General features: G+C 40.0%; 1 protein-coding gene and 1 long non-coding RNA gene across 3 annotated transcripts; both read left to right on the top strand.

The window, feature by feature from the left end:
* Nucleotides 1–233: 233 nt before the first annotated feature.
* Nucleotides 234–11,429, top strand: LOC131251715 (probable GTP diphosphokinase RSH2, chloroplastic). 2 transcript variants are annotated; one of them, XM_058252623.1, is made up of 6 exons: nt 235–1,380; nt 2,097–2,282; nt 6,720–7,180; nt 9,500–9,658; nt 9,735–10,089; nt 10,720–11,429. In XM_058252623.1, exons 1-6 carry the CDS (start codon nt 670–672, stop codon nt 11,005–11,007), a joined length of 2,160 nt encoding a protein of 719 aa, XP_058108606.1. In that variant the 5' UTR covers nt 235–669; the 3' UTR covers nt 11,008–11,429. The 2 variants fall into 2 exon arrangements, with proteins under 2 accessions (XP_058108607.1, XP_058108606.1); XM_058252624.1 differs by lacking the exon at nt 2,097–2,282 and having other exon boundaries at nt 234–1,380.
* On the top strand, nt 2,289–4,911 carry LOC131251717 (uncharacterized). The gene is made up of 2 exons (XR_009174020.1): nt 2,289–2,819; nt 3,523–4,911. It is a non-coding gene; the product is annotated as an uncharacterized LOC131251717 (long non-coding RNA).
* Nucleotides 11,430–20,462: the final 9,033 nt, after the last annotated feature.

The raw sequence follows: 20,462 nt of genomic DNA, 5'->3' as shown, positions 1-20,462 counted from the left end.
ATGACCCGAGACACTATTTGAGCCGAGCTGAGCTGACCAACTAGACTTGAGGATTGACCTGAGCCGAGTAGGAGATGGATCAGCAAATGGCCGAGCTTGGACTCGGTTCGACTCGTGTACACCTCTGGGTTAAGTGTGGGGCCAAGTGGGCGGTGACATGTGCAACGCCGTAAGTCGCGATAGACAAAAACAAACTCTATAAAAAGAGTCAAACACAGCCCACAGACAGAAAACAACCGATGCCGTGTAGGAGCAGAGAACCAAAGGAGGCATTTTCGTTATTCCAGGAAAACGCCAAGGGCATTACAGTAATTTCATCCAATTACTTTCCCTGGCCGCGAAGCAACGACAGAAAATATAAAAGAAAATAAAGGAAAAGAGAAGAACAGAAGAGAAGGTTCGTTTCATTTTCTTCTCAAAAGAATCAAAGAAATCAAAATCCCTCTCTCTCACTCTCTCTCAGGGTTTCAGCGCCTTCTTCGTCAAATCTCCAATGGCAATTCTGTAAATAGCATCGTCTTTGACTCCTATTTCGTTCCGAGTCGCCTAGGGTGTGAAAGATCCCCTTTCTGTATCTTGTATATAAAACTTCTCGAAGCATTTTCGACTCTGGATCTGCAGACGAAAGGCAGGAATCCCTAAATTATCCCTCCCGATCAGGTTGTTTACATGGCAGTCCCGACGATCGCCCTTCACGCCATCCCGCCGAGCAGCGTCTGCTCCACGCCGTTCCCCTGCTCGTCGTCCGACTACGAATTGAATCCCCGCCCTCCATCGTCGTCGTCTTCATCGGCAGCTGTCGCGCAGAAGCCGATCGTCGTTGGTGGCCTTTCCTGCCTCTTCTCGTCGCCGTCCGTCCGCCACTCGTCGTCTTCGTCGAGCTTCGCGACAGGCAGCGTTGATGATCATCACTGCCAGCTACGCCATGATCGGGCCGATGAATTCGGCTGCTACTCGTCGCTCAAATGCCGGGACCCCAGCCCGGTGTCTGTCTTCCACGGGCCTGTCTCGTGCAGTAGCGTCGGTGGGGCGTCCTCTTCTAGAAGCCCGTCGCCGATGATGCATCTGCCGGTGCCGTCCTTCCGGGCGGGCCGGGATGGGCTTTTCAACAGGTTTGTACGGCATGCGCTGGGATCTTGTATCGATTATGACTCCCCGAGCTTCCCGATGCCAGGCGGCAGCGTGGAGCGTGATAGCCGGGATTCATCGGTGGGGATTGTCGAAGAGTTTTCGTTCGGCATGGAGGATAGCTTCGAAGAGATGGGGTGCGAATCGTATGCGAAGGAGTTGTTGTTGGGTGCTCAATCGAGGCATAAGATATTCCACGAGGAACTTGTGGTGAAGGCGTTCTATGAGGCAGAGAAAGCACATCGAGGACAGGTAAAATCTTTTTTTTTTTTTTTGGGGAGGTGGGGTGTGAAATTTTGGGTTATGTGGATTGCGGTCTTGTTATGGAATTTCGGGTGTTTGATTTGTGATTGTGTGTGAAATTTTGGGAGTGTTTAAATTGCGATTTGTTGTGGAATTTGGATTATTTTGAATCGTTATCTTATATGGAGTTAGTTTAGGATGTTTGAATTCCGAAGTTTGTATGAATTATTGGCTATGGAGCTTCAGGTCATTTCTGTTTCATTTTATGTGGATTTTATCTTGGGAGATTTGGATGGTTCAAATTGCTATTTTGTATGGAATTTTCGTCTATTTGAAAAATGCATTCTGCATAGACTTTTGGTCTATTTCAACTGCAATTTTGTAGGGAATTCTGGCTTAGAAGATTCAGTTTATTTGGGTCACCATTTTTTTTTTTAATAATGAAATTGCCACCAATTTTTTTTGAAATCGTGTTTTGGATTTCGTAGGAATTTCAAGTTATTTGAATTGAGATTTTACATTGTTTTTTTTTTTTTTTCGTTTTTGTTTTGGAGATATCAATTTAGGTTATTTGAACTACTCATTTCTATGGAATGTATGGTTATTTGAATTGCATTATTTGTGGAATTTGGGTTATTTGAATTGCTACCTTTTACAGAATTCTTGGATCTGGAAGATTTGGGTTGTGTGACATCTGAGATGGGTTTTGTGTTATTTGTTTTTAGATGCGAGCAAGCGGGGATCCATACTTGCAGCATTGTGTGGAGACAGCAGTTTTGCTTGCGATGATTGGCGCCAATGCAACAGTTGTCGCAGCAGGGCTTCTACACGATACACTCGATGATTCTTTCATGAGCTACGATTATATTTTCCGGACATTCGGAGCTGGAGTTGCTGATTTGGTTGAAGGGGTATGTATGCCTTTTCATGAGTTTCTGTCTTACTGATCTATCAGGGAATGGTTATTTCTGTTAGTTTGAATTCTGAAAGAGATATGTTTTTGAATGGAAACTGCATATGGGCATATATGTTCAGTACATCAAATTTGTTGGGTTCTCCAACCGCAATCTGGTTTTGTGTTACTGCTAGGTTGTCATCATACTTTGATTTACTCATAAAAAAAGAAAAAGGAAAAAAAGAAACTTTGTTTCAGATCGCAAGATAAACTTCAGACGTGTTTCTATAAATGCCATGCTTCTAGATCAAGTTCTTGATTTCCAACATTGTTAAAGTTCTGTGGATTTTATGGTTTCTTGCTTCCCCATTCATTTGTGAAGACAATGATACATCTTCAGGATGGTTAGCATTCCCAATAGGATCTATGGAGCTTGACTGTTTAGCCTGTTCAGAACTCACATGGCTACCTTATTTGACTCTTTGTGGACGGTATATGTTGAATATCAGAGCAAAATCTTGAATTTGTGGGTTCCCTCATAATGGAGATGCAGGTATGTATTATTTACATGTAGTGCTAGTGCCGTACCCTCTGTTAGCAAAACTCCGTATTTTTGAAAAGAAAAACCCGTATGGTTAAACGCTTAAAACTTTCTATAATTCAAAAGATGGGCGCATTTTTTATTTTTTCGGGCAAACTGAATTAAACATGTTTCATTTCAATAAAACATGTTTGTTCTTTTATTATTATTATTATTATTAATTTTTTTTTATTTTAATAAATTTAAAAAACTCTGGGGGCAATTTAAAAAATAGAGATTGGCAGTTGCCACCCATTGATAAAATTGAGTAGAACGTAAAAATTTTAAGTAGAGATGGAGTAATTTGCACGTGACTACTTGAAAGGGATTTGAGAGATGCAAAGAACACCATTTGGCTATCCATATGTATTACTATTAATGCATAATTCTGATTATTTTAATTAAAGTTATTTTAGCCTTGTTTATATATAATATAAAGACGCATATATGCAAATATATTGCCATTTTTCTTGCAGTGTTTTTGTTAATCCAAAGTGTATTAACCTGAACTTTTCATTCTCTGAATTTTTGGCATTTCCGTTTCTTGACCAAATCTGACTGTATTTTTAATGGTCGAAACTGAATTAAATATGGACAGTTCCTGTACCTTTTTTTTGTCGTATGCTGTTCTGCTAAATATGGTCATGCCCATGATGTTATCTGTTGTTGTATCCAGTTAGCAAAGAAGAACTGAATTAAATTTCTGTTGATGCTGTTAAAGCAATCTGGGTGTTGGAGTTGTTATCATAATTCATAACGGCAAGCGGGAACTATTAAATATGATGCTAGCCGTTTTTCTCTCAGTGTTTTTGTTAATCCAAACTGTATTAAACCCCAACTTTTCATTATCTGAATTTTTGGCATTGCTGTTTTTAGACCAATTCTGACTGCATTTTTAATGGTTGAAGCTGAAGTAAACACGGATATTTCCTGTACCTTTTTTTTTGTTGTTGTTGTATGCTGTTCTGCTAACTATGGTCATGCCCATGATGTTATCTGTCGTTGTATCCAGTTGGCAAAGAAGAACTAAATTAAATTTCTGTTGATGTTGTTAAAGCAATCTGGGTGTTGGAGTTGTTGTCATAACAGCAAGCAGGGAACTATTAAATATGATGCTGTTTTTAACGGCTGCTTGGTCTTCATACTTAATTCTTGGGTTTGGCTCATTTTTCTCTGTGCTTCTAGCTCCTTAATTATAACTGTGTGAGGTTGGAAGCGCTGCATCAATTTCCATTTGATGGACTAGTGATTGTTTAGTCATTCCTCAGCAGTCAACTTCATAATAGGCAGACTGTTTCTGAAAAGATGAGAAATCTCTTAAACCATGGTTGATAGGAAAATTTTCACCCTTTCTTTCAATATCCATGTGCACTTTTCTTCTTCAACCCACACCTGTGCACCCATTTTTATTTATTTATTTTGTTTTTTTATGTCACTCTTGTTACTCTTTCCAAAGTTGCTTGTTCGCAGGTCAGCATCTTAGCCAGAATCTTGAATCATGGTGTGAATAGATTGCCATTTTAGAAACGCCTTTTTTTGAGAGATGCCATTTTAGGAATGCTGCACATGAAGTTCAACTAGATTGCCAAAGCAGTTTTATTATTCTGGGATTGGGCTCCGTGAATTGTGGGTTTCTTTTGGCCTCCTCCGGGCCTTTGTGTGGCCCAGGGGCTGCTGCTGTTGTAATTCTCCTTTTTCTCTTTTTAGCATAGATTTCTTTTCTTCTGTTTTTTTCTCTTTGTTCTTGTTTTTTCAGCTCTGGCCTAATAAAATTGCACCTTTCAAAAAAAAGTTCTACTAGATGTTGGGTGCTACTGTAGCTGGCTACATAGCTTGTAGTAGAATCTGGTTTACTCAGAAGGCATACCTAAGCAGCTTGGTGGCCAAGTTCTGCTGGACTTTCTTGGCTTGAACTGCTGTTTACAGTTGCCTGGATTTTATTTTATCCTCTTTCTATAGTGACTTTAAATCTCTTGAGAGCTGAGCAAAGTTGGCTTTGACACTATTGTTTTGCAATGTAATTTAAGATATGCCGTGTTGCTGTTAAAGGGGATTTGCTGGACTTGCCACCATTTTACTGCAATTTTCAAGTTATCTGTTCCCTCATCCCTGATATTGTCTGCTGTTTCTTCATCAGTCAGAGAGAGATGCTTAGTTACATACTTGACACAAAACTTATATCATCCCTTTTCTCTTATGCTGCAGGAAACAATTGAATGGAAACCTCCATTTTTTGCTTGTTTTCTGGGAATGTGTGGCTTCTTAGCCCTTCGTTTTTTTTTTTGAGACAGTTTGGCTGCTTGACAGAATTTGTGCGGTTAAACACATGATTTTTGGTAAAGTTTCAGTTCAGAAGGGTTTTTTGGTGGAGTTATGTTTCAGCAGGGTCCATGTATGCTGTCGCAAGAGTTGAGTGCTGTAACTCCATTGGCCATGCTTAGGGTTTTGATCATCCAAACAGTATCATCTTGTATTTCTCGCTTGTCCAGTTCATGGGATTCTTTCATTTGCTTGTTCAAACTAAACATGTCTGTTTCATATTGAGACCCTGGATTGTATATGATTTAGTTAGAAAACTTAACACATTCATCTCAGATTGAGACCTTGGGATTGCGAGTAATTTAGTTTGGTACTGACTAATGGTTGTAGGAGATCTTATCTGCATTTATTTAAGAAAGCTGTTAAACCAAAGGTTTATTCCTTTTAGTTTATAGGAGTTATATGATACTCAGGCTGTGCATGACACTTGATATGCAGGCACTCAGAAATTGTAGATGTGGCATATATTAACTCAAATAAAACCGACTAGATTGTGCAGTCTACTGTATCCAAGTCAAAATCCCAAGACCATATTGGTTGAACACTTCTGACCTGATCTCTGATTCTTGGATACTTGTTTGTGGAGATAGGACCATTGGATATGTTTCATTTTTAAATTTCCAATAAATGTCCACCAATCTGATAGTAAGATATCAAACAAGCATAATTTTTGGTTCATGATACATCTACACTGGGTTTCATAATTTGGATGTTTTAATTTGACTACTTGTATCATTCGTCTGCCACTTGTGCATTTTCCAAGTAATTTTTTAAGTTCCTGCATATTGTCCAGTACACTCTGCTATTTATTTCATGAATGTTAAGAGTCATTAACCACATGTACCAACAGATAACTGAAAACCTTTTTGGCCATTCAAAATCATTCATAGTATTGCAATATCAATGAAGTTCAGTATTCCGTGTCTGTGTCACTCTGGCCTCTGTTTATCGAGGAGATGTTGGTTTTTAGAATTTCCCTTAACACATACAATGTTACAAGTTTCTTCTTCTTTGGAAGCAGTGGATTGAGGAACTAATAGATGCCCTCATGTCAATTGTAGCAGCATAGCCATTGGACCTGTAGTTGATACAATTTATACCATTTGCATTAAATGTGTCCTGTAAGTTTCATGTTTCATTACTTTTACATGGGTTGATATCTGTGTGTGTGTGCGCGCGCGCGCACACGTGTGGTCTTATATATGAGTAACGTGATGGTTTTGTGTATTTGTTACCATTCTTGTGTATTTGTTTTTGGGAAATGAACATGCCTCATTTTTTTACGCATACACCCCCTTTAATACTCTAATTAGTAGGATAGCACTATGAAGTATTACAATTATACTACCAGAAGTAGAAAAGGGGGTGTATGCATCAGAAAATTTTGGGCATTTCTTACTGTTTTGTTAGACTGCATCTTTACGGGAAAGGTCTCTAGATCATAAAGATGAAAGCTTCTATGCAACAAATCCAGTGTTCTTTTGTTATGCATAATTTTGACTAGAGAGTAGAGATATTGAAGTTAAGCTTCGTTTGCTGTTTCATATTTTGCAGGTCTCTAAGTTAAGCCAGTTGAGCAAGCTTGCCCGTGAAAACAACACTGCAAGCAGAACTGTTGAGGCAGACCGCTTGCACACCATGTTCCTTGCGATGGCTGATGCTCGAGCAGTCCTCATAAAACTGGCAGACAGGCTGCATAACATGATGACATTGGGGGCTTTGCCCATGCCCAAACAACAGAGGTTTGCAAAGGAAACATTGGAGATCTTTGTTCCCTTGGCTAATCGTCTGGGGATCTCAACTTGGAAGGAGCATCTAGAGAACCTGTGCTTCAAGCATCTCAACCCAGAGCAGCATGAAGAACTCTCCTCCAAACTCATTAAGACCTTCGATGAAGCGATGATTACTTCAGCCATAGAGAAACTAAAGCAAGCTCTCAAAGAGGGAGCAGTTTGTTATCATGTTCTATCAGGGAGGCACAAAAGCTTGTACAGCATTTACTCCAAAATGTTGAAGTATGCTCTCTCTCTCTCTCCCCCCCACCCACCCACGCGCGCGCACACACACACACATATTTGTCAATGCTTTTAATTGACAAGTGGCGTGCCATGGTAAAAAAATCATGCTGCTTGGATGAAGCCTAACCCTCTCAATGTGGGTCTCCTCCCCCCTTCTGTGTCTGTGTGTGTGCATCTGCGTGTATGGGGAAATGCTGATGTCCCCACCTTCATGGCGTCATTGGAAACATCCCCCAATGCTTTTTAATTGACAAGTGGCAAGCCATGGTGAAAAAAATCATTCTGCTTGGATGAAGCCTAACCCTCTTAATGTGGGCCATCGTTTACCACCATCCTTTTTTTTTGGTGTGAGCCATAGATTGGATGGTTAGCATCATCAAATCGAAGTGCTTCTTTGGAATCATAATCAATACAATGTCAAATCTATTAAATAGATGTTTCAAGGTGATGATTGGTTGGACCCATTTTGTTTCTCCACTTGATCTTGACTATTTAGTTTTTCATACTCTTGATCTTATGGTTCAAATAATCTGACACACTGACTTTTACACTGTAGCTTGTCGCCAATAGTATGAATGAATTGTTCAAATCGAGTTGTGTCACTTAAAAGAATTTAGGACCCCCCCCCCCTCCCCCCCCTTCTCTGATGTAGGACGTGAATTTAAATATGATATGCAAGATTTCAGGCTTAGATCACACCAATTCAGAAACAATCACACAAATTCCACATCCCACATGAAAATCCAAACATTCAATTAAAGGGGAATCTATGCGGATCCAAGCCTACACACGTTAGGGCTGGATCAATGAAAATTATGAACCAAACAGTACTCAAAGGGAAATAGAAATCAACCACACATGCATAAGAATCAGTCCTTAATCCAAGAGATTCCCCAATCTCAATTCAATGAATCCTAGGATGAGAAAAGGGGTAAATCAATTAGGGATAATATAATCTAGGGTCAAGATTTATGAAATTATGTATAAAAGAGAGGAAAATAGAAAGAAACCTGAACCCAAGACAGTCCCTGCGTGTGGACAGCGAGTCAGGTGCCGGCACACGTGCGCCTGAGGCTGGCCGCACGTGTGGTGGGGGACGGAATCCAGAAACGGATTCCTAGGCCTTGGTCGGCCAGGCTTGGACTGCTAAACCCCCCAATTTGACGTCGATCTGAGCTCTGGCCTGAGTGTGGTGCTCCGCCGAAGTTTCAGCTCGCCTGCGGGCCGAAATCTGGAAATCTGCTGTAATGAAGAAATCTAATGCAACAAAATGGACGAATTCGAAGTACGGATGGTGGGGGAAGATGGAAAAAAAAGATGATGGAGAATGGGGGTGAATCGGGATCGATGTGGCTTCGTACCATGGTAGTTAGCCCTTCGAAAAGGGAGGGCTTCGCACCCACTTTTGAATTCTTCCACAACTCATGAAGAGAACAGAAACATAAAATAAATTTTTTTTTATTTTATTAACTTCAATGAATTAAAAGAACTATAAGGGGTGTCTATTTATAGGAAAAATCCTATACCCCAAAACTCGCACCATGTGCGCAACCTATTACTTGGTGATGAAGTAAACTAAAATAAAAACTAAACAGAGAAATCTAAAGCGTTCACAATGTTCTAAATAATAACAATAAGCAAAACTTAAAATATGAAATTAATCCAACGAGTGGGTCACGATCATGAGATCCCATGATAGACTTTTCTTGACTATCGGGCCCACTTTTTTTGAACCAAAACTTGTCTTCTAACTAAGAGCCCTCCCTGGACGTCGTCATCGAGTCAGATCGATGGTGGAGTCCTCCTTTTGCATATGTATGTGCATAGGAGTGGTGGTGTGCGGGCGGGTGTGTGCATGATGTCCTCATCACCCCCTTTCCAAACATACACACGTTCACACTCTGGGCAATGCTAAGAGTGTCTTCTAGTTCTGCATTCTACATGCCCACTCATACGTGGACACACATATCAAGGTTTCACATTTGCCACATCCAAACCATGCATTTAGGTGGCCCAACAGTGTAGATGCCCTGCTCAAAATTAGACTGACCTAATAATCAGGTGGGCTCCACATAAGTGAAAATTTGGATGTTTTGAATGTTTTCTTAACAGTCCATTCTTCAGTACAGGTGACCTACTTGATTATTGGACCGGTCTGTTTTATGGGCCAGGGCATCTACCCAGTGTGGTCCACCCAGGATGTGGTAGATGTGCCAAATCGGCACACATGGTTGCACATAGAAACGACAAACCTCAATGCAGTTTGATGTAACGTTAGGGTTTGGTGATGATGATGATGATGTAAATTATTTGCAGGAAGAAGCTATGTATGGATGAAATTCATGATATTCATGGCCTGCGTTTGATAGTTGAGAACGAGGAAGACTGTTATACGGCACTGGACGTTGTTCATCGGCTATGGCCCAAAGTCCCTGGAAAGCTCAAGGACTACATAACCCATCCCAAGTTCAATGGGTATGCACTTGATAATGTGGATATGATGTAATTCTCTTCTCTTCTTTTTTCCTCTGACCTTCATTGTGTTTTACAGGTACCGATCTCTGCACACTGTTGTGGTGGGTGAAGACATGGTCCCGTTGGAAGTTCAGATCCGAACCAAGGAGATGCATTTGCAGGCTGAATTCGGATTCGCTGCACACTGGAGATACAAGGAAGGTGACTGCAAGCACTCGTCTTATGTGCTTCAGATGGTTGAGTGGGCCAGGTGGGTCGTGACTTGGCAGTGTGAGACAATGAACAAGGACCGGGCCTCGTCCGTTGGAAGTGCTGATTCGATCAGGCCGCCCTGCCCATTTCCCTTGCACTCAGAGGACTGCCCATATTCTTATGTACCTAACTGTGACCACGATGGACCTGTTTTTGTCATCATGATAGAAAATGAGAAGGTGGGTGAACTCACTTTTATGGTCCTCCTTTGCTTCCATCTCTTTCTTGGCCTTCTACAAGATATGATCATATGCTCAATCAAGCTTTTGTGTGGTCCGACAAACTATTCATGTGGGCCACACCTGCTGCTGATCCAAATAATTCATATATTGGGCCCTGTGGTTGATGATAGATTCCTCAAAAGTCTCTCCCATGAGATGATCATAACCATCCTGGCCTGGAACAATTTAAATGTGTCATTTGCGTTGCCATTGTACTATTAGGGATTATCTGATAGGTGAGAAATTATCATGTGGCCTATCGTATGACATAACCGAGCAGTTTAGTGGATTGGGTTTGACCAAAATATGGGTTCACTGAAATACCGATCCTAATTCTTAACTGTGCCATTTTTGGGACACATTAAGTGATGTTACATTTTTACATGTCTGGCTGGTGTGGTTGTTGGGGCCCAACTGATTCTCCATGCCCTCTTTTTCTTTTTTACTTGCATGCATTTCTCCTTTTTTCCATATTTTTCACCGTCCCGATTTTAGCATCTGGTTCCTTTTGACGATATAATTTTTATAAAATGTTGAATTGTTGTGGTGTGGTGCGTAGGTGTCTGATGAACTGTGATGTTGTTACAGATGTCGGTGCAGGAGTTCCCGGAGAACTCGACGATGATGGACCTGCTGGAGAGAGTGGGGCGTGGGAGTTCGAGGTGGTCTCCTTACAGGTTCCCCGTCAAGGAAGAGCTGAGGCCTAGGCTGAACCACGAGCCTGTGAGTGACCCTGCCCAGAAACTGAAGATGGGAGATGTTGTGGAGCTGACCCCAGCCATACCTGACAAGTCATTGACAGAATACAGGGAGGAGATCCAACGCATGTATGACCGGGGCCTGACCGTCTCAAGCCGGCCTCTCCGGAGAAGCTGACCCAACCAATCCATCCATCCATCCATCCATCTATACCATGGATGCATAACCGGTAGCTCTACTCCATTGTTTCATTGTATATAATGAATGTTTTGTACAGAAGAATGTGGGATTGTGGAAGCAAAAGCCGAAGAAGACTAACAGAAATTAAGAAAACAAAAAAAAAAAAAGAAAAAAAAAAGAGGGGGTCCAAAGGGAGGCTGCTGTTATCAGTTCCAAAGATGTGGAAATAGCAGAAGAGGCTATTATGAGAGCGCATCTGCATCTTCTGTTACAGTTTGCTGATAATATGAAGTTTTCAATTATAGGGATTTATTAAGATAATATCGACTTTATTGTTGTACGTTTTAAAAAAATAAATCTACTTCATTGTTGTAATGTAATGGGTGTTTGCAAGTTCTTAATATAGTTGTCTTTATTGATGACCTTTTTTTTTAAAATTACTATTTTATTCAACCCCAGCAGATGTATAGGTTTCTGGTGGGCCCCATATTTGGGTGACTGGGGTTGGTGGGACATGTACTAAAAGAATAATGGGCTGATTTGGCGCATGCGTTCGTATAAAAATTGTCATCAATTTAGACAAATTTGTGTTTGGCTGGCTTTTGCTTCCCTGATAGCACAGGGAGGAAGATGAGCCTTATTTTCTGCCCTTTTGCAAAGTGGAATCCAGGTATCTTGATAATGACCGTCCCTCAGCTTGAAAGGGGATGCCTAGTGTGTTTAAATGATATTTAATCTGGTTAGTTGATGTTTGTGCATAGACAAGGGGGTTTATTTTGACAGCCCGAGGCAAGGGAACATATAGCTGATTCACATTGCATTATAGTTCTATACTTGTCATTGCTATACATAATCAAGATTCTCATTTTCCATGCACTGAAAGCCAATTCTTGTGCTTTGGTTGTGTTGAGGGTCAAATATTGGATATCAGACTCCAATTATTACTCGAATTTACGAACATGATACTGTGTACTGGTCCGATTTAATCGCGTTTGTAATGCAGGGTACAATTACGAGCTGGGACTAAAAAATGGTGCTTAAAATTGAGATTTAGTGCTCAAAATTCACCAAAGCATGGGATGGACTCCAAGAGACCGAGATCAATAGATATACACGACAAAAATCTGGGGAAACCGAGAAACTGAAGCTCAAGTGGCTTGAAAGATGTCCAGAGTGTAAAATCGCAGGGTTCTCACCATTCGTTCAGCTTGAAACTGCATACATCGCCTGAGGACCATAAATAAACTGAACTGTACACGTCGATTTTCATCCATCGGATCCCTCTAGAAGAAGCCCAACGGACAGATCACCCCCATATCAACGATCTGGGGCCCACCTGCTAACTGGATATGCCTCAAAATTGGTCTCAACGCGTTAAATGAGCTGAAAATATGGATGGAAGGAGCGGATTTCTCATGAACATTTCCATAGGATCTCATTTATATCACGTGTGCATGGTGCACAAGTGCACTAGCCGTGCACTGGATTTCTCAAAATTGGTCAGCTAACGCTGACCGACTCCATCTTCTCCAACTCAAGAAAGGACACGGCGTGCTCCCATTGTGCTTCCGTTTCTCACTAGTGGGCCCCACTCCTCATACATATCATCAATCGGGACCGTCCATTGTGTGCATAGGTGGGGTATTTACCTCACCAAGGTGGCCTCTTGAGATCATGTAAGATGTTGCAGAATCCTAACCGTTAAATGCAGGATGAACGGCGGAGTAGAAGATATTGTGGGCCACACGGAATTCAATCCAAAAACTGCCATACCCGAATGGTTTTTCGAGTAGATTTCAATAGACGATATGGATCTTCCATCTGACAGCAATCAGTGGGCCATCACACTTCACAGAGTTGACATGCATCGACTCTGTTTCGCAACTGAGGCTGCGTCCATTCGTTGTGGGCCACCATCATGCAGTAAAGGCTTAATCCGAGTCATCCATCAGGTAGAGGAAGCAAAACCAATCAAATTCATGCTGATCTTTGGCGGCCATGTACATTCACAGGATCGTATCAGCGATCGCAAGAAGACCGTTCAGCTGCCATTGCAGCCTGATTGTCTCAGTGGGCTGCATCAACGGACAACTATAACTCTCCATATCTGGTCAAAATTTCGAGGAGAAGATGATAGACGGTGTGGATTTCGCAAACGTCATATAAGATGGGCCCCATCGGCAGCCCGCGCAAGAGCTTCCGCGTTCGTGCTTCGCACGTAGCTGCGAAAGGAGCTGTGGAAGCTTCATCGACTTGCTTGTTACGCACTCCATCGACCCAGCCACGATCAGTAGACGCTATAAGAGAGAAAAGAAAGAGGGAGAAGATAAATCGGGGAAAAGGCTTGGGCTTGACGTGGATTCAATCTTCAGAGAAGGAAAAAGAGAGAATTTTTAGTTTTTATTTTGTTCTTTTCCTTATGATGTTTGAGAGTTTTAGCCCAATTATGTCAGGCTAAACCTCTTAGCTAGGGCTAAGAGGTGAAGCTTGTGGCGTGATGGGAGTACTCCTATGGTTTTGATTCATGTTGAACTGATTTTGATGCTAGTTGATTTCATGGAATGCTTTCAGTTTTTAATGGTTTGTTGTGACTGAAATTACAATAGATCCACGATGGCTTTGAGTATTTCTTTCTCCCTTTTATGTTTATGATGTCAGGAAGCCTTGTTGTTCATCATTGTCTCATGGGCATGGTCTGATGACGGTACCCTTCCTAACCTTTATGCATTGTTAATTGGTTAGTAATTAGTTTAATTCTGTTGTTTGCTTTGTCTCCTGGGCATGGTTAGATGATGGAATCCATTCTAATTCATATACTTTTCATCTTGTGAAAACTAGATCAAGTAAGTTCAGTTTAATTTTTATAATTCTTGACTCAGGCATAAGATCTCCCTGATCTCTACAAGTGGATCCTCTGAATCCCTAATTTCCTTCTTCTGAATTCCTTAAGTTTTAGAGTAATATTTCACTATTATTCCTTAAAAACCATTCGATTTAGATTTCATCTTAGTCTAATTTTAATTCTACCTAGTTCAGATAACGTACAGGTTTCAGTCCCTTCGGATTCGACCTCAGTCTCACCGAGTTTATTACTACATCACAACCCTATACTTGGAGAGTGAACAGGTTGCATTAACCCTAAGTATGATGGCTGAATAACAGAACATGTAGGCCCTTTTCAGTTTGTACCTAGGATCTCGCTGTATTGTCAATTTGAGGGTTAGGTAGGAAATTCCCACCTTGGACAACTTTTGGTGCATGGATTATACTATGTGAAATCTAATAATATCAACAGCTTGGATGAACCATGGGCCTCAACGGTACAAAATGGGAACGCTAGGGTAGAAAACTTTGAATATTTAAAGGACATGGGAGACGGTTTTAAATGAAGTTGGGAGTTTAATCAAAGGACATGGGAGAGTTTGAAATGAAGTTAGGAGTGTAATCAAAGGACATGTGAGAATTTAAAATGAAGTGAGGAGTATTGGGGGAAGTAAAACATATGATTTTTGTTTGAGGTATGTTATGTTTTCACTTGTAAAAATCTGTCAAATACCTTAGATTTTACCTTGCAACAAATATTTGTTGACTGTGTGAAATCCAAGTGTGGTAGGGAGACTGTAACAAAGGTTTTGAGGCCTGCTGTGATTAGAGTTGTATACGAGTCGAGCAGAGCCAAGTATTGCTCAGCTCATGCTCGGCTCGCACTGCCCGCGTCCTACTTGTACTCGGCTCTGCTCGGGCATCGAGCATGGATTCCCTGCTCGTGATCTACTCGTTCGAGTACGAGCAGAAATCGAGCTGAGTTGAGTTCGAGTCTGAGTTCGAATTTGAGCCCAATTCGAGTAGGGTTTTCGAGCAACAAATTTAACATATATTAGCTGTATTAACATATATTAACAATTTTAACATATATTAGCTGTATTAACATATATTAACAATTTCAACATATATTAGCAATATATGATATCAATTTCTGAAATATATTAACAATTTATATAAAAAACTAATAATAATAAATCAACACCACACGGTACGAGTCTAGCACACGAGTTGATTACCGAGTCGAGTATTGCCCAGCTCGTACTCTACTCGTAATCAAAACGAGTATCAAACTCATGCTCGTGCTTGGCTCAAACTCATGCCGAGTCGAGTCGAGTGAGTAACCGAGCTTACTTTGCTCGTGTACACCTCTAGCTATGATGATTGTGTGAAATTCAAACCGTACATTTGTTGCTCCAGCTCATGTTGGGATGTCGGTTAAAAAAAAAAGAAGAAAAAAAAAAAGGTAGATCTAAAGCTCAAGTAGGCCATGACACAAGAAAATATGGAGATCAGTTACCCACTGTTGAAACCATGAGCACACTCCTCTCTCTCTCTCTCTCTCTCTCTCTCTCTCTCTCTCTCTGTGTGTGTGGATGTAGCTCTCACCTTTAGTACAAAATTTCTTTTCAAATTTCCATCCTTTATTCTTCTCATCCTCTTTGTTCATGTGTTTCATGTGCCTAGGGCTGTCAATGGTCTGAGCCTGAGGTTAGCTTTGGCCCAGATTTTAAACTAGGGTCAACCCTAATTAAAATTTTGATTTTGCCTGGCCTGAGCCCAGCATATTGACAGCCCTACACTACACATGCCACTTCTCCTGGAATATATGAATGTGAGTAAACAATCTTCTCTATTATTATAATCATCCTTGGGAACTTTTCTTGGAAAAAATGCACATTTTGATGGAATAATGGAACATCTTTCAGTCCTTCAATTGCATAAGCAAAACCCATCAATTTCAAATGCCATGGGCTCCCATTCTCATCAGCACCTACCATTTAAATACACTCTTTCTAGTGTTTGTATGAGTCTCACCATAATCAAAGAGAGGTGAAATCTTCACCTCGGCCGCTTTGCTCTTGTCAATTAAGAGGACTACCTTCGAGGAGGTTGGTTTATCATTTGCTCTTGGAGAATCAATATATGAAATTTTAATGAATCTGATTCAATTTTTCACCGTCTTCCATAACAGATTGCTTCTCTAGGATTGCGAGTTGGTGATTGAGGCTGATTTACTTGTCATGTTTAAGGGGGAATGGAATGGTCCCGCGATGGACTTGGGCAATGCAATTGAGTTCCTCTTATTGGCCACCTTGAGTGGACCCAAAAGAGTTGGTAGAAGAAAAGAAGAAGAAAAGAAAAGTTTAGGAGATAGGGTTGTTTATAAAATTATATCCACTCTCATATCCTAATAAAAGTATATTAACTACAATTACATAAATAAAGAAATGGTGTCTCAAGGGAAATTAGAGCATAAATATTCAATTCAAATTTAACTAGGTAAAATATGGGTTCTAATTTAGATGTTTTATAAATAAAAATACATTTGATTACATGGCCATTAGATTGGTAGGTATTTATCGGTTGGTTGCAATGAAAAATATTCAATGGTCCTATTTTGGTAAGGGAATTTTACAAGGAACTACCTAATTAATATGGGATTTAAATCTTGTTACCATTTTCAAAAAGGTTTTCAAATAGCTATATCATCAATCAGCATTATTATCATCCCACTGCATTCTGTTCAGTTTTTTTTTTTTTTTTTAATGGCCAGTTGGCCAGCAAATGGGTCGGTTGCTTGGGTGGGCCCCACTGTGATATTTATGTAAAGTGCATCCTAACCACCAGCTGCATCACCTCATGTTAGGACAAGGGCCCAAAAATCACCCCAATCAGTGATTCACATATTCAGGTGAATCACATGATTGGAAACAGTGTATAGGGGTAATGATCACCCTCTAAAATGTTTCCCTTGGTAAGGCTCACTTGAATTATTGATGGGCCTAGATTTTAGGCTCCAAAACCCGGAGTGGATTTCATATAATCATCACTGTGGGCCTTGTAAAATTCAAGGGTGAACATTTCTCCTAAACTTTTTTTGTTTTTTTGTTTTTGTTTTTGGGGCACACATAAATCACAAGTCATCTCGATTTTTTTAATCTGCACTTAAACTAAGATTACACATCTAATGATCAGAGTAGATGTTACACAAACATCTTGGTGAGCCCCAACAAAAATTAAAGTGCCATGTATCCGGTACAGAGAGTATTATAAGAAGAAAAGAACTTGAATGGGACTCTGCTCTTGATTTTGATGGGGCCCACCATTATGTTTATGTAAGATTCACTCTGATCATTAGATAATTAGTTCCATACAAGTTCCATAGGCTGATTTTTTTACCTATGGAACTTGTATGGAACTAATTTATGATTTTGGTGGGCCACACCAAAAGAAACAGTTGGGAGACAGATGACTACCCTTGATTTTTAGGGGAATACCATGAAGATTATATGAAATCCACTCCAATCGTTGGACTCCTTTCTACACAATCATTTAGGCATGAGTCCAAAACATCATTCACAAGGAAACAATTTGGAGGTCGAGTATTGGCTTATTGTATTGTACATTGCTTACAATCATGTAGTCCACCTGAATTATCAATGGAACTAATTTTTGGGCTCTTAGCCTAATATGAGTTGACGGACATACTAATCAGTGGGATTATACATGAACATCACAGTGGGGCCCACCTGAGCCACCCACCCATTTGTTCTCGTAGCATCTGTAAAGGTAGTGGAATGATAATTATGCTGATTAATGAGGTAGATTTTTGAAAACTTTATGAAAAATGTACCTGAATGTGATTTCCATATTAATAAGGATTTTTTTTAATTTTTAATTTTTAATTTTTAATTTTAAAATTTAGTTTTAAATAGACTCTTTCAGTAAACAATCTCCACAATCTAGAAGTTAGGGGTGTTTAGGCAATCTGATTTTGTAATTATAACTTATTACAGTGTGTTCCTCGATTGAAATGGTTTTTATTTGGTTTAATACATGCCACCTGTGTAATTTCTTTGCGCCTGCGCTGCATATCGATTAACATACAGGCTGCCAGAGTATCAAATGAGGAAGCGGATTGCGCAGTAACTCACTACGCTTAGCGTACTGAGTAAACTCTGTGAGATCCACCATGATTTATTTATTCTATCTGCTCCGTCCATACATTTTAAAACATAATTTTAGGCTTGGGGCAATAAATGAATCATATACAATGTTCAAATGGACCACACCATAGGAAACAGTTGAATTCAACGTCTATCGTTGAAAAATTCTCTGGGGCCACAGAAGTTTTGGATCAAGCTTATATTTGTGTTTTACCTTCATCCATGTCTATATGATCTTATGAATAGGTTGGATGAAAAATAAACATCACTGTGGGGCCAAGCAAGGTTTCAACGGTGGAAATTATTATCCCCACTTTTCCTGTGGTATGATCCACTTGCTCTTTCGATATGCTTCAATTTTGGGCTCAACCCCTTAAATTAGAATGAAAAATGGATAGACGGCGTGGATAGACCACATACATTCAAGGTGGGCCCAACTGAGTTTACTCAGTGCGATAAGAGCTCACTGAGTAACTCAGTACGCAATCCGATTTCATCAAATGACTCTCATGGGGTAATATAGGCTGTTGATTTCGAGGGCACTACCATCAGATGTGCTATCGTTTAGTTGTCCAATCAATTTCGACGGTCTACAATTGAAGGGGACACAGCTGGATGACTACAATGGTCCAATGTGAGATTTTCTGACACCTTTCATCCATCAGGGCCCACCATATAAGCAATTCAAATTGCAAAAACACCAGTAATGTTTTATTGGGGTAATTAAGTGCCAGATTTGCATATTTCCTCCTAGGGCCTGTTTGGATCGGGAAATAAAAAAATCTCCAAGAAAATTGTGTTTTTTAGGAAACACTATTTTTAAAAAATAGTGAGAAATTGAAATTTATATCTTTTTATTTTTAAAAAAATTATATTAATTTCTTAATTTATTTTGTTTGTAAAAAACATTAATAAAAATTCTACTTGAAGATAAAAAGTGACAAGTATATGCTAAGTATGAATTATGGCACATGTATCACACTGTCATACATAATATATTGGTATATGTGACATGTTGACATGTGCAGCATATGTGGTGTAATTAAATATTATTGATGGCACATGTTGCATTATAATATAGTAGGCGAATTTGCATATGCTGGATGTTTGAAGGCGATAGTAACACATGTTGCACATATAGCACATTAGAACATGTAGTATGTTGATGCACTTAAAGATGAATTGGGGCATATGTGGAGTATTTAAGGGCGATTAATGGCACATGCAACATGTTGCATATGTTATTCATATGTGAAGTACTAAAAGATGAATAATATTCATTTGACACATGTGGCACATGCATGATGTTTAAAGACAGAGTGACACATGTTACATATAGTACATTAGGGTGTGTGGCACATTGAAACATGAATTCTTAAAAAATGGGTGATAACACAAGTTACCCATGTGATACAATAGTGCATGCATGACGCCCAGATCCATAGCTCAACTGGTAGACTGAGTGGAGATACCTCGTCACTTTGAGGTCTTGGCATCGATCCCCAACGGGGGTGGCTAACATGGAGTGTGTGTACTGACATGGGTATGTACCAACAAGCTAACTCAAAAAAAAAAAAAAAAAAAAAACAACGATAATGCATGCATGACGCTTTAAAGTGGATGGTGGTATACGCTACATATGTGGTACATTAATACATGGGGGATATTTAGTATATAAGTGGTGGTACATGTATCTATCATGTGGGGGCACTTTATAAAAGGGAAATTTGCAACTGTACGACCCATTTATGGCCATTTACGAGACCAAGCCCACCTTATTTTACCTTGAAATATAAGCCCCAGCTGTACGGATGGCTTGCCAAAGGTCCAAAACGCACTTGCTTTTTCCTTCAAGCGGATCGGCCGCTGCTCGAAGACGAGCGCTGACGCTCCTCGAACTCCGGGATATACGAACGGTTCAAAAGAGATCAACGTGACATGGCCCCACAGTTATGTATTTATTATATCCACAACGTTCATCCATATTTCGAGATCATTTCGGAGCATTATCCAAGCAAAAAAAATCATATCCAAAGAGCAACTGGACCACACCACAAAGAGCAGCAGAAAATTGATTTTCACCGTTGAAACTTTTGTAGGGCCCACCATAACATTTATTTTCCATCCAATCTATTCATAATGTCACAAACACCTGGATGAAGAGGAAAAACAAATTTGGTAATGATCCAAAACTTCTGGGACCCTAAAATGGTAGACGTTCAATCTTCCACCGCCTTTTACAGTGTAATCCACTTGATAGCTAAATCTATTTTATTTTTCTTCCCAAGAGTTAGTATGAGTTCGCCTAATAGATGGACGGTTTGAATATAAAACATACATCATAACAGGACCCACAAAGGCAGTGGGGATTACAACAGGGAAAATAAAAATGCCTGGTATCTATGGCTACGGATTATAACCGTAGAGTTAACCTCAGCCAATGCAATTTCAATATGTCCT

This window comes from Magnolia sinica, chromosome 7 (genome assembly GCF_029962835.1).
Source record: "Magnolia sinica isolate HGM2019 chromosome 7, MsV1, whole genome shotgun sequence".
NCBI lineage: Eukaryota > Viridiplantae > Streptophyta > Magnoliopsida > Magnoliales > Magnoliaceae > Magnolia > Magnolia sinica.
This window is presented reverse-complemented; position numbering and strand designations above follow the sequence as displayed.